Source organism: Spinacia oleracea, chromosome 5 (assembly GCF_020520425.1).
Source record: "Spinacia oleracea cultivar Varoflay chromosome 5, BTI_SOV_V1, whole genome shotgun sequence".
Classification (NCBI taxonomy): Eukaryota; Viridiplantae; Streptophyta; class Magnoliopsida; order Caryophyllales; family Amaranthaceae; genus Spinacia; species Spinacia oleracea.
This window is the reverse complement of record NC_079491.1, coordinates 44186244-44204162: the sequence shown is the minus strand read 5'-3', so window position 1 is coordinate 44204162 and position 17919 is coordinate 44186244. Positions and strand designations below refer to the sequence as shown.

At 37.6% G+C, this 17919-nt stretch overlaps 1 protein-coding gene across 1 annotated transcript; it reads right to left on the bottom strand.

Annotated features, from left to right (window-relative positions):
- Positions 1-2531: 2531 nt before the first annotated feature.
- LOC130461480 (cytochrome P450 87A3-like) lies at positions 2532-16485 on the bottom strand. The gene is made up of 9 exons (XM_056829596.1): positions 16480-16485; positions 5196-5345; positions 4855-5106; positions 4664-4753; positions 4498-4576; positions 4285-4391; positions 4041-4162; positions 3872-3958; positions 2532-2757 (listed from the first exon to the last, which is right to left on the bottom strand). Exons 1-9 carry the CDS (start codon positions 16483-16485, stop codon positions 2532-2534), a joined length of 1119 nt encoding a protein of 372 aa, XP_056685574.1.
- Between the last annotated feature and the right edge of the window lie 1434 nt (positions 16486-17919).

Sequence of the window (17919 nt, the reverse complement as noted above, 5' to 3'; positions counted from 1 at the left end):
TCCAAGTGTCGTCCCTCCGTAGATAGTCCACAGCACGTCCGAATCCGCCTTAAGATTGACCAAATAGAATCGCCCTTAAGGTACTATAATTTTCGGCTATTATAGGGCAATAATATGACTGAATTTTGCTCTCAAAATGTCACTTTGAATACTTGAAAACTCGTTATAAATTGTGAACCCAGGCCACATATTTATAGGGGTATGGAAAGAGAATTGAATCCTACTAGGATACGAATTAATTAAATTAGAATCCTAGTAGAACTCTTATTTAATTAATTTATCTTTTAGGATTAGGAATTTAATCATTAAACGAATCCTATACGCTTTAGGTTTCGTATGTGAACACAAACACACACGCACGCACAGCAGCCCACGAGGGGCGCCATGCGCGCGCGCGCGCACAGCCTGAGCAACGCAGCCCAATTGCCACGGAGCCCACGACTGTCGCAGCCTTGGGCGCGCGCTAGGCCTGCCTTGCGGTGGGCCTGGCGCATCCTTGGGCTGGCGTGTTGTGGCGCGCGTTTCCCTTGCTGGACGTGGGCCTTGCTTCGTGCTGGGCCTTCGTCTAGCAAGCTCGTCCGATGCTAATTCGTACGACGCGCTTCCGATTAATTTCCTGATTCCGGAATTCATTTTCGATACGAACAATATTTAACATTTCCGATTCCGGAATTAATTTCCGTTTCGAACAAATATTTAATATTTCCGTTTCCGGAATTATTTTCCGATTCCAATAATATTTCTGATTCCGACAATATTTCCGTTTCCGACAATATTTCAGATTCCGCCAATATTTCCATTTCTGATAATATTTTCCGATACGTACCATGTTTTCGTTTCCGGCAACATCTACGACTTGGTTAATATTTATATTTCCGATACGATCCATATTTCCGTTTCCGGCAATATCATCGTTTCCGGAGTATTCATTTCTTGCCTTTGACGATCTCAGCTCCCACTGGAACCAAGATCCTTCGATTCCGAATATCCATAGATGGAGTATTTAATGCCATTAAATACTTGATCCGTTTACGTACTATTTGTGTGACCCAGTCAAGAGTAAGTTGTGGATTAATGTCATTAATTCCACTTGAACTGAAGCGGCCTCTAGCTAGGCATTCAGCTCACTTGATCTCACTGAATTATTAACTTGTTAATTAATACTGAACCGTATTTATTAGACTTAATATTATATGCATACTTGGACCAAGGGCAGTATTTCCTTCAGTCTCCCACTTGTCCTTAGGGACAAGTGTGCATTACCTAATTCCTTTGTCGCTTGATGCTTGCTCTTGAACATAAGGTAAGAGTTGTCATCCTTATTATGTCCAGAGGTGTTTCTCGGTTTCAGAGTTCAACTGATCAAATAAACAGATAATCATATCCTATGATTCATCCGAGCACGGCCATGCATTTTACAGTTTCTAGCTCTCCGAGTGGCCTTGTACAACTTTTAAGCATCTCATCCCGATTTATGGGAGGACAATCCCAATCTTGCGATCTTGAGATTAGACTTCGTTTGATAGGTGATTACCTGAGCGTTGCCTTTATAGCCTCCTTTTACGGTGCGACGGTTGGTCAACGTCAAAGTAACCAGTTCTCAAACAAGTAATCTCAAATCACTTAGGTATTGAGGATTTAGTGTCTAATAATTTTAATGAAATTTACTTATGACAGATTTTCATCTCTTACAGTAAAGTTTCATAGGTCTGTCCGATACTAGTCTTCCCAAAGTAAGTATCTATGGAAATGATTATGACATTGCCATGTCCACATAGTTCAAGAAACAGAACTACTAGTCATCTTGCATTCTAGTCGTCTAACGTTTTCTATGCGTCCACTAGTAGAAAAAACCCCTGTTGCACCCCCCTTGTTGCAGCGTACATGTATTAATACGCTTCAACAACCAGTCGGTCAACGCGGGTCAAACCATTTAAAGGGTTGTTGCAGCGTACAATTTAATTGTTCCCTGCAAAAAAGTTTGTTGCAGCGTACATTTTAAAAGCCCCCTGCAATAACCCTTTTTGTTGCAGCGTACAATTTAAAAGCCCCCTGCAATAACCGGATAAAAAAATTTCAAAACAATTTAAGCCGCATCTCAATTTTTTTTTCTCGCGGTCCTTTCTTCTTCCCTTGCCTTTCCCTGCGTCGTCCCCTAAAGACAAACCCTAAGCCGCGTCCCTCAAAATTTCGAACACTCTTTCTCTTCGTTCCTCTGCATCGCCGGCCACCACCTCCTTCATACCGACGCTGCTGGGTGGTTGCGATGGTTATTGCGTTGTTGTGGTTGATGGTGTTGTCCTGCCTCCGTGCTCGGCTTTCCTCTGCTTGTCGCCGCCAATAATGGTGGCCTACTAACACAACATCATTTGTAACTAATTGGTAAATTGATTTCAATTTTTCCCTCAATTGTTTTAATAAGTTCTTGATTTAAAATCCCAAAACCCTAACTAATCGATTCAATGTTCTTTTCCCCCTTGCTTGCGCCGCCCGTTCTGGTTGTTGGGTGACTACTAGCTAGCGCCGTCCAATTAGGGTGGGGGATTAGATCTTGCAAGAAAGGCTTCGTCGGAGATTCCAATTTTATGCCCGCCAGGGAACTCGGGGTCGCCTCTCTCTTCGTTTGAGCCGCCGCTACCGCCTTCTTTGCCGCCCTTAACGCCTCCGGCATCCACAGTGTGAGTTTGTTTATCTCGTTTCTTTCTTTTTGGAGTAAAATGTTGGATTTTTAGGTCAAATTTCATCAATTTGGGAATTCTGAAATTTGTTTTTAGTGAAAAATTGATAGTTTGCCAATTGGGTTTTTGATTTACATTGAGAATGATGATTTGGGTTGATTAATTGAAGGGTTTTAGTTTATTGTTTAAGCTATTTTTAATTTATTCTTATTAATTTTGTATTCAGGTTTAGTATGCTTGTTGATTGTTGTTTTTGGAAGAATTTGAATGCAAAGTTGTGAGATTTTTGTATTTAGTTTGTTGCATTGTCAACTTAGTTCTCATAGCTCAAGTGATCTTAGAAGAACATGGGTTGAATGTAGTCTAGGGGATGACAAGTGACAACCACAATTTAGTATTTGAATAATCAACTAGTCTCTATATCGTGATTTGGTGACTCTTGAATCTGATTTTAGTCAACTCACAATTGAAGTACTATCCAACCTGAAAAATTGATGTACTGATAGAATGATAGATATACGTATTCCTTATAGTTCTATGAATAACAAGAATTATATGGGTCAAGTTCAACGCAAAGTACATTTTTTTCTTCAATTTCTATACAGAAAATGCCTTATTTTTTTTAATGAATGCTTGTCAATGTATAGCTTTGCTTCTAATTTGTGGTTTGCTTCAATGTATAACTGAACATAAAGGAAGGGGTTTAAATATAATCATACTACTATGGTGCTTTATGTTCAGTTGTATACTATCTGTAGTTCTATACGGTTTACAGTTCTTTCATTGAGTTAATCTAGTAGCTCGATCATAATAATTGGCAGAGACTATAGTATAATGCTAGGGATATTTGTATTTTGGTATTGATGTTTTATACATTTGCAACATGGGAGGTGACATGAATTCAATAATGATTTTACATGCTGTAAGACATCTAACCCGGTTTTCCCCAAATCATATGTGCTTTCACATATTGACGAGAAGATGAGGGGTAAAAAATAGACAATGTATACAAAAGCTATGACGATTACAAGAAAGCTATTCACGGTTTGCTCTTGTTTGGTGGAGAAACTGTAAATATTTGTTCTCCTCTCCTGTTATGTTTGTATTGATGTGTTTCCTTATTGCGGCTCAAGTCACTTGTAACAACTATATTTCTGGAGCAGAATCAATTGATAGTTTATGTTTCTGTTGACCTTTTCTCAGACAATTGAACATGAAATCCATCTGGAAACTGTAAGCCAGGGGTCCGAACTATGTTCCCTCCTTTTACTGGATTCCACCTGAGGTTGAAGAAAATAAGTTAAATCTTCCCTTTTTATTTAATATGCATGTTAATTTTTGAAAGTGAGCTTCTACCTGTACTTTGTAACCAAGCAGTGTAGAAATACAACCATTTGCACCTTGGTAAAATCTGTCCCAACACAAAATCTCATGCCTCCACCGAAAGCCATGAAATGTTTGGATACACCATTTATTTCTCCTCCCTATACACAAATAAATTTCATGTTTATGTTTTTGTATTTTAATAAAGTAATCTAACCAAAGTTTTTTCCTCCCATCTTTTTTCCTCTCGTGAATGACAGAAATAAGAAAGTTTGATACATACCTCCCATCTCGATGGATTAAAGTCAAGGGGATTTTCATATTTAGCAGGGTTTAAGTGTACAGCTGGAGGACAGACCATGACACCCCAACCAGCTGGAATGGTGTAACCTACATCAATCAAAATTCTATGTTAAGGTATGCATTTGAGTATAAACATAACATTGACATAAAACACTTTAAGTCCATAAGTTTTTTAATGATGGTAGATGCATACCCTTGTAGCTGACATCTTTCAATGCTTTTCTAAATATTCCTGGAACTATATTTGCCAGCCTAACTGTTTCATTGATAAACTGTAATTCAAACTGGTTAGTTAATCAACACTATTTTAAGAAGGATCATCAATGAATTTGTTTTGTGTGGAGGCATTCTTAACGAACCTGAAAAGTGAATGTCATTGATTTGTATTCACTCCATGTAAGGTGAGAATCAGGATTTTCACGCTTCTTTAAAATCGCCTCATGCTCTTCCTGTCAATTTGGTACGGTGTCAGTATGATTTCGATCAAATAGAAGATGTAATAGTGAATATGGATAATTTAGACATTTTTTTTGCCTCAAAGGTTATTTACCGTTAGTTTTTGTAGCACCAGAGGATAATCTGAGAGATATTTTAAGGCTACGGTTAAAGCCAAGGAGGTTGTCTCAAAGCTAGCAAAGAGAAGCACAAACATCAAGTCCAAAGCAATTCCCTCTGTTAGTAGTGTTTCCTCCTTTGCCAGTTCCACTAAGACATAATCATAAAAGTCGGTGTTCTGTTTTCTGGGCATCATTCTTCTCTCTTGTAGCATATTTTTCAGCATCTTCATTGCCTTCTTTCTTCCCTGTGGCCACAAATTTTGCATTTTGTCACTATACATTCATGTATGAAAAAACTAAGACATGTTTGGATAAGGGATCATTTATAATTTACCTGTAAACATTCGTGGTATGCTGTACCAGGAATGTCCAAAGGGAAGGAGATTAATCCCTTAATGAAAGCAACAAAATTCTCCCTTAGATTTTCTGAAGAGGTTTCAGCATCATGACTAATTAGCTTTTTGGCTGTCAGATTGAAAATCATCTGCACAGAAATTGTTATGAAAACTAACACGTAACCCAAATCTACAATTACTACCTTATAAGTAGATTAGGCTGTTTTTAAGATAGCCTCAAAAGTCAAGAACTATACCTGTTAAACTTAATACATGTTAAACTTAATACATGTTTAATATGCATAATTTTAACTTTATAAGACTCGTTCCAATCTATTTATGCACCTTTAAGGCTCATTAGGTCGTTGTAGGTCATATTTAGGCTAAAATGACATTTTCGCTCCCAACTATGAACTAAAGAACCTAAGGACTCATTTTAAACCTACTAAATGTTTTATATTCTAGTTTTAACTTTCTAGGACTTATTCCAATCCATTTATGCCCATTTAAGGCTCATTGTGTCGTTTTAGGTCATATTTAGGCTAAAATGACATTTTCGCTCCCAACTTTGAACTTAAGAACCTAAGGACTCGTTTTTAAATTATTATATGATTAATAAGCTTAGTTTTGAGTTTCTAGGACTTATTCTAATCTACTTATACCCATTTAATGCTTGTTTGATCGTTATAGGTCTTATCTAGGCTAAAATAAGGCATTTTCGCTCCCAACTTTAAAATAAAGAACCTAAGGACTCATTTAAAACTTATTACATGTTTAATATGCATAATTTTAACGATCTAAGACTCGTTCCAATCTATTTATGCACCTATAGGCTCATTGGGTCGTTATAGGTCATATTTAGACTAAAATGACATTTTCGCTCCCAACTTTGAACTAAAGAACCTAAGGACTCATTTTAGACTATTAGGACATTGTCATTAGTTTCTTGAATGTTAAAATGTGATATTTAATTTGTATTTAATCTAATGTTTAATTTAAATTTCTGTTTTTGTAAAGGTCTACACTCCGAGGATTGCGCCTTATGCGAGGAATTTGATGTGGTTCGTGAGCAATGGGCTAAGTTTTTTACCAGCAAGTATTTATTATTGGCTTTAGCGCGCTTGATCGAGTTGGTTTAGTTGTTATAGAATAAATTTTATATTAAAATGTATGTTTATGTTGAAATTGGAACATATATTTAAATGTAATATGTACACTTTGGTTTTGGGATATATAGTATATAAAACTCCAGTTGTTGTTTTTATATTTGTTATACAGGTTGCGTTATTCTATTATTGTTTTGACAGGTTTTTATATTTGGTGCAAGGCACTCTAGGTATCCCTAAACAAAATTAGAATTTTCCCGCCAAAAGTGCTTTGTTGCAGCGTACATATATATTGTACGCTGCAACAAGGGAAAAAAATTTCGCAAAATTCCAGACTTGTTGCAGCGTACAAATAAATGTACGCTGCAAAAAGTTGAGTCTTTTGCAGCGTACATATATATGTAGGCTGCAACAAGTCCAAAATTTTGCCAATTTTTTGGCACTTATTGCAGCGTACATACATATGTACGCTGCAAAAAAACCCCTTTTAGCAGTGAACATTGTACGCTGCAACAAGTTCAGACTTGTTGCAGGCCCCCCAGTTGCAGCATACGATGTACGCTGCAACAGGGGTCTAAAAGCCCGCTGCAATAAGGGTTTTTTCTACTAGTGGTCCATCTTTATAGAAAACTCCGACCAGGGACCATTTTCAACTTTTGACATTCAAGTTCACTTGATAGACATTTCTTAGTCACAGGACTGGTCCTGACAGTTTATCTTGAATATATCGTCAATTTGAAGGGACTCATCATTTAATAAACCACAAATTCTATTCATTTATTGTGAATGATTAACCAATAATGTTTTACAAAGTATTTAACTTTAAAACTCTAAATCATTAAACAAGGACATCAAAGCCATTCTCCAATATGCTTGATTCCCATAGCTGCAGTGTGCGAGTTGTGCTTCGCCTGCGGCAGAGGTTTAGTCAATGGATCTGATATGTTGTCATCAGTTCCAATCTTGCTTATCTCGACTTCTTTTCTTTCAACGAACTCTCGTAGAAGGTGAAATCTACGAAGTACATGCTTGACTCTTTGGTGGTGTCTAGGCTCCTTTGCCTGTGCAATAGCTCCGTTATTATCGCAATACAGGGCTATTGGTCCTTTATTGGAGGGGACTACACCAAGTTCACCTATGAACTTCCTTAGTCGTATAGCTTCCTTTGCTGCTTCATGTGCAGCAATGTACTCCGCTTCAGTTGTAGAATCCACAATGGTGCTTTGCTTAGCACTTTTTCAGCTTACTGCACCTCCGTTGAGGCAGAAGACAAACCCAGACTGTGATCTGAAATCATCTTTGTCGATTTGGAAACTTGCGTCCGTATAGCCTTTAACAATTCATTCATCATCTCCACCATAGACCAGGAAGTCATCTTTGTGCCTTTTCAGGTACTTCAGAATATTCTTGGCAGCAGTCCAATGTGCCTCTCCTGGGTCTGACTGGTATCTGCTCGTAGCATTGAGTGCGTACGCAACATCCGGCGTTTACATATCATAGCATACATTATTGAACCAATCAATGATGCATACGGAATCCCATTCATTCGTCTACGCTCATCAAGTGTTTTTGGGCACTGAGTCTTGCTTAGAGTCATTCCATGAGACATGGGTAGGTAGCCTCGCTTGGAGTCTGCCATTTTGAACCTATCAAGTACCTTATTGATATAAGTGCTTTGACTAAGTCCAATCATCTTTTTAGATCTATCTCTGTAAATCTTGATGCCCAATATGTACCATGCTTCTCCTAGATCCTTCATCGAAAAACATTTCCCAAGCCAAATCTTGACAGAGTTCAACATAGGAATGTCATTTCCGATAAGTAATATGTCGTCGACATATAATACTAGAAAAGCAATTTTGCTCCCACTGACCTTCTTGTATACACAAGATTCGTCTGCGTTCTTGATGAAACCAAAGTCACTGACTGCTTTATCAAAACGTATATTCCAGCTCCTGGATGCCTGCTTCAATCCGTAGATTTATTTCTTTAGCTTGCATACCTTTTTAGCATTCTTTGGATCCTCAAAACCCTCAGGCTGTGTCATAAACACAGTTTCTGTTAAAACGCCATTTAAGAAAGCGGTTTTGACATCCATCTGCCATATTTCGTAATCGTAATATGCAGCGATTGCTAACATTATCAGAATAGACTTTAGCATTGCAACTGGTGAAAAGGTTTCATCGTAATCCACACTGTGGACTTTCCTGTAACCTTTTGCAACCAATCTAGCTTTGAAAACTTCAAGTTTCCCATCCTTGTCCTTTTTCAGTTTGAAAACCCATTTGCTTCCAATGGCTTGGTAGCCATCTGGAAAATCGACCAAATCCCATACTTGGTTTTCAGACATGGAGTCTAATTCAGATTGCATGGCTTCATGCCATTGCTTGGAGCTAGGGCTCGTCATAGCTTGTTTGTAAGTCGCAGGTTCATCACTTTCAAGTAATAGAACGTCATAGCTCTCGTTCGTCAAAATACCTAAGTACCTTTCCGGTTGAGATCTAAATCTCTGCGATCTACGCGGGGTTACATCTCTAGATTGTCCATGATTCTCACCAGAAACTTCTAAAGATCTCTGAGTTTCATCCTGAATGTCATCTTGAGCATTCTCTAAAGTTTGTTGTTCGACTCGAATTTCTTCGAGGTCTACTTTTCTCCCACTTGTCATTTTGGAAATGTGATCCTTTTCCAAAAAGATACCATCTCGAGCAACAAACACCTTGCTCTCAGATGTATTGTAGAAGTAATACCCCTTTGTTTCCTTTGGATAGCCCACAAGGATACATTTGTCAGATTTTGGATGAAGTTTGTCTGAAATTAATCGTTTGACGTATACTTCACATCCCCAAATCTTAAGAAAAGACACTTTTGGAGGCTTTCCAAACCATAACTCATATGGAGTCTTTTCAACAGCTTTAGACGGAGCTCTTTTTATAGTGAGTGCGGCTGTATTTAGTGCATGTCCCCAAAATTCTATTGGAAGTTCGGCCTGACCCATCATTGATCTAACCATGTCTAGCAAGGTTCTGTTCCTCCGTTCCGACACACCGTTCCATTGTGGTGTTCCGGGAGGAGTCAATTCTGATAGAATTCCACATTCTTTCAAATGGCCATCAAATTCATAGCTCAGATATTCACCGCCTCTATCAGACCGCAGTGCCTTAATCTTCTTGCCTAATTGATTTTCTACTTCACTCTGAAATTCCTTGAATTTGCCAAAGGATTCAGACTTATGCTTCATTAGGTAGACATAACCATATCTACTGAAGTCATCAGTGAAAGTGATAAAGTAGCTGAAACCACCCCTAGCATTTGTATTCATTGGTCCACATACATCTGTATGGATTAAACCCAATAATTCAGTTGCTCTTTCTCCAACTTTAGAGAAAGGTTGCTTTGTCATTTGGCCAAGTAAACATGATTCGCACTTACCATAATCCTCTAAGTCAAATGGTTCTAGAATTCCTTCCTTTTGAAGTCTTTCCATGCGTTTCAAGTTAATATGGCCTAATCGACAATGCCACAGATAGGTGAGATCTTAATCATCCTTTTTGGTATTTATGTTATAAACTTGTTTGTCGTGATCTAATAAATAAAGTCCATTGACTAATCTAGCAGATCCACAAAACATCTCTTTAAAATAAAACGAACAACTATTGTCTTTTATTAAAAAGGAAAATTCCTTAGCATCTAAGCAAGAAACAGAAATGATGTTTTTAGTAAGACTTGGAACATGGAAACACTCTTCCAGTTCCAAAACTAGCCCAGAGGGAAACGACAAATAATAAGTTCCTACAGCTAATGCAGCAATCCGTGCTCCATTTCCCACTCGTAGGTCGACTTCACCCTTTCTTAACTTTCTACTTCTTCTTAGTCCCTGTGAATTGGAACATAAGTTTGAGCCACAACCTGTATCTAATACCCAAGAAGTTGAATTAACAAGTGTACAATCTATAATGAAAATACCTGAAGATGGAACGACTGTTCCGTTCTTCTCATCTTCCTTTAGTTTCAAGCAATCTCTCTTACAATGCCCCTTCTTCTTGCAATAGAAGCATTCGGATTCAGAAGTGGGTTGACTGACCTTCCTCTTTTCAGACTTGGCGCCAGTTTGCTTAGTTGGGCTGGCCTTCTTGCCACCTTTCTTAGCATTCCTCTTCTTTCCAGATTTCTTGAACTTGCCCCCACGCACCATAAGCACATCTTGCTTATCACTTTTGAGCGTCTTTTCAGCGGTCTTCAGCATACCGTGAAGCTCAGTGAGAGTTTTGTCCAGACTATTCATACTGTAGTTCAGCTTGAACTGATCATACCCGTTATGAAGAGAATGTAGGATGGTGTCTACAGCCATTTCCTGAGAGAATTGCTGATCCAGCCGACTCATATTCTCAATGAGTCCAATCATTTTGAGAACATGTGGACTTACGGGCTCGCCTTTCTTAAGCTTGGTCTCAAGAATTTGCCTATGAGTCTCGAATCTTTCGACCCGAGCCAGATCTTGGAACATGTTCTTTAACTAACTGATGATTGTGAAAGCATCTGAGTTGATGAACGTTTTCTGTAATTCTGCACTCATGGTTGCAAGCATTAGACATTTCACATCCTTGTTGGCATCAATCTAACGATTGAGGGCTGCCTGAGTGACCCCTTCGCCTGCGGCTTCGGGCATCGCCTCTTCCAGGATATAGTCCTTTTCTTCATGCATAAGAACTATTTGCAAGTTCCTTTGCCAGTCAAGGAAGTTTTTCCCGCTCAACTTCTCCTTTTCGAGAATTGATCGAATGTTGAATGAATTGTTGTTTGCCATAATTAAAACTACAATTGAAAAAGAATAAACAAATAAATAATCATTCACAGTTTCTCTTAATAAACTTAAATTCTAGCATACATGCATAATTCAATGTTCATTAAGCATTTTATTCAAGTTATGTGTTCCGGCAGGTGTGAATAAAATGATTCCAATATCCTAAAAACCATTGAAGAATTAAGCACATTATGTATTTAGACTCAATTCTAAAATCTTTTAGGTAAGCAAAAGCCTTTTGCTAATATTCTAGAAACTACTCTTGGTTGATAGGTACGTCTAAGAACTTATTAGGTAAAACTATCGATTTTTCCACGACATAAAAGGACTCCTTACTTATATCGTTGAGTTTCACCAAAACTAACATGTACTCACAATTATTTGTGTACCTTACCCCTTTAGTATCGATAAGTAACACTTCGCTATGGCGGAAAACTATTACTAAGATCGATGAAAAAAGGATATCCAAGTAAGTGTTATTTTGGTATGGCACCTTTTAACTCAATTTTTAAGTTTGGAACTTAAGGCTCTTACTATGTTGGTTAGATTTTAAGTGAACTAAAATCCTTAATCATGCAACATAATCAAGCCACAATCTCATGCATATTTAAGACATATTTAAAAGCAATAAATAACTTAAAGCATGCATAAGATAAATGTGATCTAGTATGGCCCGACTTCATCTTGAAGCTTCAACTTCAAAGTCCGTCTTGAAAATCTCCGTGGGAGGCGCCATTTTCTTCAAATAGGATAAGCTATAATTAAACTAATTACAACTATTTGATGGTACGCAGACCATATTTGAATTGAAAAACAAATTTGGTGCTTTAGACCAATTACATTCAAATTAATGGTACGCAGACCATATTTTCTATCCTATTTGGGCCATACTAGTCACTTCATAACCTGCAAAATAGTACATATACAATATATACCATTCATCCATTCATTATCATGAATGGCCCACATAATTGGTTAGTTAAAACACATTGTATGCATCACATAAATATTTGCAGCAATTAATTAAGGGCACCAATAATCTACCAATTATTCAGTCCTTATTAATTCTAATCAAGTTGTTTAACCTTAAAGGATTTGTAGACCTAATCAAGAGTTTATGACTAAAAATGCTCCACTTAAACCAATAACTTTATATGCTTTACTATTTTTAAACATAAAAATGTATTTCTAGTCTAACCGGAAACATACAAGTTTAATTAAAATTTAAAGCTCATATAAAATTATAATCGAATCCATAAATTTAATTTATTTCAGTTGAATTAAACGAATTTAAATTAATTCAAGGTTTAATTTTAGTAAAATAATTAGTATAAATTAAAATTTATAATAATTATAATAATCAAAATTAAAATCCAAGAAAACCATTTAAATTATTAATTTTAAAATTAATTAAAATTATTTCCGAACTGAAAAATTCAAATTAAAATTTAAAACGAACCAATCGGGTCAAGAGAAGGCCATGGGCTTGCGCCCATACCTCGTCAAGTCCAACAAGCAACAAACCCCTTGTCGCTCGATTGATCGTAGCGCAAAGCCCAAGAAACAACGCACCAATGCGTCAGGCCCAGCGAGCCACGCTTGCGCGCAGCCCACTCGCCCAACGCCTTGGCGCGCTGCTGGGCAACGCTCGCTGGACAGGCCAGCCAACGCTGCCCGCGTGCACGTTGTGCTGCGCTTGTCGCTGCCTTGGCGTGCTGCCTTGGCGTGCTGCTGAGCGAGGCAACGCATGTGTGGCGCAGCATCCATCGCTGCCCACGCGTGCTTGCCTTGCTCGCTACACTTGCTCGCCCGTTGCCCCATCGCCCACATCGCGTAGCACACGCCCCTTAGGCGCATAGCCTTGCGCATGCCACGCTCGTTGCTCGCTGCATTCGTACCGCACGGGCGACGAGCTCCCTTGCTCGTCGTCTCGTGCCCGCACTATACAACACCCCTTAAGGGTAACACGTAGCTTCCATTGCTTTGTGCGTGCAACATTCATGAGCGTTTTCATAAAAAATTTAAAATTTTTAATTTAAAATTAATGACAAATTAATAAAACATATGAATTTCATAATTTTAAGGCGAAAAATCGAAAATTTATTAATCAATTCATTTCCGATTAACATGGATTCTAATCTAAGTCATAAAATTAAAAATTTAACATAAATTAACAATTTTTATGGTGGATTTTAATCTTGGATACCTAATTAAATTATTAATTAATTATGAAGAACAAATCAATTCTAAATTATTCGAATTTCAACAAATTAATCATAATTACAAATTAGGTTGTATAATTAACAAGTCTAGGCATTCATAATTGTTAAACATATACAGTAGGTCTATCAAAAACTCAAGATTTATCAACAAGAATCGCAAATACTTAATTTAACATCTTAAATTTACAAACTTTTGCGTTCGAAAAACTAAAACCTCCGAAAAGTCATAGTTAGGCTTCGAATTTGGGAATTCTGGGTTCGGCCGAAAAATATTAGTTTTGTCAAAATTTTAGAATGCCTTTTACATGCGGAATTGACACAAAAATCACTCGATTTGGATGAGTAACGAAGAAACTGCCGAAAAACTGTGTACATATAATTAAATAAACGCAATTTGCAATTAATTACGAAAATTAATCACCCCTTTAATTCTTTGCAAATTTGTAAAATTTAACCATGTTTATGCAATTCAGATTATGTAAATAATAAGAGGCTCGTGATACCACTGTTAGGTTATGATACATATGAATAAACATAAATCATGCGGAAAAACCATAATGCCAGGAAACATATTATTTACACATAATCATATAGCATAATTTAGATGCATACACTTTGTAGCGTGCCCTCCCTAGCTGCGCCCGAACCGAACAAGAACAAATCTTTAGGACTCCAAGTGTCGTCCCTCCGTAGATAGTCCACAGCACGTCCGGATCCGCCTTAAGATTGACCAACTAGAATCGCCCTTAAGGTACTATAATTTTCGGCTATTATAGGGCAATAATATGACTGAATTTTGCTATCAAAATGTCACTTTGAATACTTGAAAACTCGTTATAAATTGTGAACCCAGGCCACATATTTATAGGGGTATGGAAAGAGAATTGGAATCCTACTAGGATACGAATTAATTAAATTAGAATCCTAGTAGAACTCTTATTTAATTAATTTATCTTTTAGGATTAGGAATTTAATCATTAAACGAATCCTATACGCTTTAGGTTTCGTATGTGAACACAAAAACACACGCACGCACAGCAGCCCACGAGGGGCGCCATGCGCGCGCGCGCACATCCTGAGCAACGCAGCCCAATTGCCACGGAGCCCACGACTGCCGCAGCCTTGGGCGCGCGCTGGGCCTGGCGCAGCCTTGGGCTGGCGTGTTGTGGCGCGTGTTTCCCTTGCTGGACGTGGGCCTTGCTTCGTGCTGGGCCTTCGTCTAGCAAGCTCGTCCGATGCTAATTCGTACGACGCGCTTCCGATTAATTTCCCGATTCCGGAATTCATTTCCGATACGAACAATATTTAACATTTCCGATTCCGGAATTAATTTCCGTTTCGAACAAATATTTAATATTTCCGTTTCCGAAATTATTTTCCGATTCCAATATTATTTTCGATTCCGACAATATTTCCGTTTCCGACAATATTTCAGATTCCGGCAATATTTCCATTTCTGATAATATTTTCCGATACGTACCATGTTTCCGTTTCCGGCAACATCTACGACTTGGTTAATATTTATATTTCCGATACGATCCATATTTCCGTTTCCGGCAATATCATCGTTTCCGGAGTATTCATTTCTTGCCTTTGACGATCTCAGCTCCCACTGGAACCAAGATCCTTCGATTCCGAATATCCATAGATGGAGTATTTAATGCCATTAAATACTTGATCCGTTTACGTACTATTTGTGTGACCCTACGGGTTCAGTCAAGAGTAAGCTGTGGATTAATATCATTAATTCCACTTGAACTGAAGCGGCCTCTAGCTAGGCATTTAGCTCACTTGATCTCACTGAATTATTAACTTGTTAATTAATACTGAACCGTATTTATTAGACTTAATATTATATGCATACTTGGACCAAGGGCATTATTTCTTTCAGCTGAAGCATCACCAACTGATCCTAAAGTCAATACTCCTGCTGCCAGTGTCACTATTGCTAGCTTTGCCAGCTGCTTCTCTATTTTCCTGACCACCCAAACTTTTCGTATTCATAATCAATCTCAAAAAAAAAAATTGCCAGCAAATTTATTTGTCTTTTTGCTATTTTGTCTTTTGCTTTGATAAGCCATGTATTTAGACTTTCTCGGCCAATTCAATGTGTATCTTTTAAATAAATACGGAGAGAGTAATAGAAAATCCTAACACATATAAAGGCTTGAACATGAAATACTATTCATGTAACAGTGAATTCCCCATATTACCCTTTGCTCTTCTTCATTTTACGGAAGATGCCCTCCTCCATAGTACCCTTAATTCTTCTTTGTTTTACATTCTGCCCTTGAACAAATCTGGTGCCACGCTATCAGCTCTCCCTCTCCTCTTCTTTTAATCTGGTGCCTTAGGGGGCGTTTGGGTGGACACTTTGGAAAGGGTTGGAAATGGAGTTAGAATCCATTCCATCCATTTAATTGTTTGGTTGAGATTTTTTGGAATGGAATCTCATACCCAAGGGATTCTAACTCCACCCAAAACCCCTGGAATCCCATATCCACCTCCCTCCCCAAGTTTCATAATCCATTCCATTCAATTTACAAACCCTAATTCACAAAAAGAGGAAGAAGAGGAGACATTCAAAGTTGAACGACGCCCAGCCGCCGCCCACCACCTCCGAATCCGACAACCCCTCAATAGATTGTCTTCTCCGACAACCTGTCACTTGTCACCTATATTTTCCGGTAACACCATCACTAGTGACTCGTCTTTTCCCGCAACAACCCATTAACCTATGACCTGTCTTCACCGGCGTGGTGGTTTCTTGTTAAAAACATGTCTTTCTTTCCTACTCTTACAAGGCTGCAACACTACCCGACTAGAATCTTTTGACGTTTTCTGGGTTTAATCAATTATAGATTTATAGCTGCTCTAATGCTCCTTGGGGAAAATCCAAGGGTTGGTTTGTCGGCTAAACCAAGGCTTGTAATGGTAATTATGAAACTTTTTTTATAATTTGATTCTCTTTGTATTAATGGGGATATAATTCTGAAAGTTGCCTAAATTGGATACTCCATACATAAAATAAAATCATTTTTTGAGGGAAAACAAAATCATTTTAAGAGTGATAAAATAGAAGTAGGATATAAAACTCATTCCAAAGTAGAACCAAACAAAATCAGATTGGTATGGGGTTTTCAATCCATACCTCCATGGTATGAGAATCTATTCCAACTTGTTGAACCAAACGACCCCTTAATTTTTTGATTTGCTCTTCAGCTCTTCATCTCCTCTTCTCTCATGGTAGTAACTGCTACCTTTCTCTTCTTCGATCTTACCTCCCTCTATTTTTAAACTAAAATGCCTCATTTTCTCTCTCCTTCTTCTCCAACCGATATTTCCTTCTCTCTCCTTCAACCTAACAACAATGGAAGCTGGAAATTCTAGATCCAGAACCAATTTGGGTTATGCGTTTGCAAAACCGAGCTTCAACAATCTTCAATGGCGGGATATGATTTCAATGAGTTTGAAATGCGGTAACTTTTCTCTTCCTTTGTAGTTTAGGTTTCGCGACTTCATCCTATGTCCCCCTCTTCTAATTGGATGTTTTCATGATAATAATTAGCTTAGGGTTTGATAATCATTTGTGGAAGTTTTCTGTTAAGCCAATTTGACAGTCTTCACACTCTGCCCACATTTCTACTCATCAATTAAAGAGGTAATTAATCATGCCTTACATTTCAATTAAAAGTTCAATTATTTGGGTTTTCATGTTCGTTCATCAATTTTATACATCCAACCTTGCTGATTGGTAAATGGGTATCCCCCCCCCCCCCTAATTTTGAATTATGGGTTGTATTATATTGTATAATCCCTTCATCTTTGCTGGTGGGTAAAATTGGTTTTTTTTTTTTGCTGAATTTTAATCTTATTTGTTTATTCTTGCTAATGGATTAACGGGACTTTATGTAATAGCCATGTTTTATGGCCCTTTTAATTAAACGGTAATTATATTTTATTAGCTTAATTACTCCATACCATTTTAGTTTTCTATTAATAAAATGAGTTAAGTGTATTAAACAAAATTTGGTTTTTGTCTTTTTACTCCGTATATTTTTAATTTTTATTTTTGAGCATGATTGGAAATAACCACATTGGTCTTATTTTCTCTTCAAAGGGTAGTATCCCATTTTTAATTTCTCTCTCCTAGTGTCAATTGGAGGTGAAGCCACACAATATATTCTAGATTTGTTGTCACTTATTCAATCTTCCTTTTGTCCTCCTCCCGTAAGATTTTTTTTATCAAGGAAGGATTTAATTTTATCCAATCTAGCCAATATCACAAAATAACAAAACCCCAATTTATATTTTCCCTATGTTCATGTCGGTCTTCTTGCTCATATATCTTCAACGTACGTTACGGATTTAATCATAGTTTCTTCATAAAAGTTGTAGCCCTTGAAAATTTAATCAGTTTAGGCTAAAGAATCACTTAATTCGGAGCCGTATTCTAGGAGATAATCCCTTCCGAAATCAAGTGTTGCTGCTGTCGTGGTGATGTCTGCACCAGATTTTGTTTCTCTTATTTCAACAATCTTATGATCAATTTGAGATTCTATTCTCTGAAGAAGAATTGTATATCTATTCG

What these genes read in the sequence shown, in the direction of transcription:
- LOC130461480 (XM_056829596.1), bottom strand. An exon ending in TGGTGCTACAAAAACTAACG is followed by an intron (nt 4,754 to 4,854) that starts GTAAATAACCTT and finishes CCAAATTGACAG; the next exon opens with GAAGAGCATGAGGCGATTTT. An exon ending in TTAATCCATCGAGATGGGAG is followed by an intron (nt 4,163 to 4,284) that starts GTATGTATCAAA and finishes ATTTGTGTATAG; the next exon opens with GGAGGAGAAATAAATGGTGT.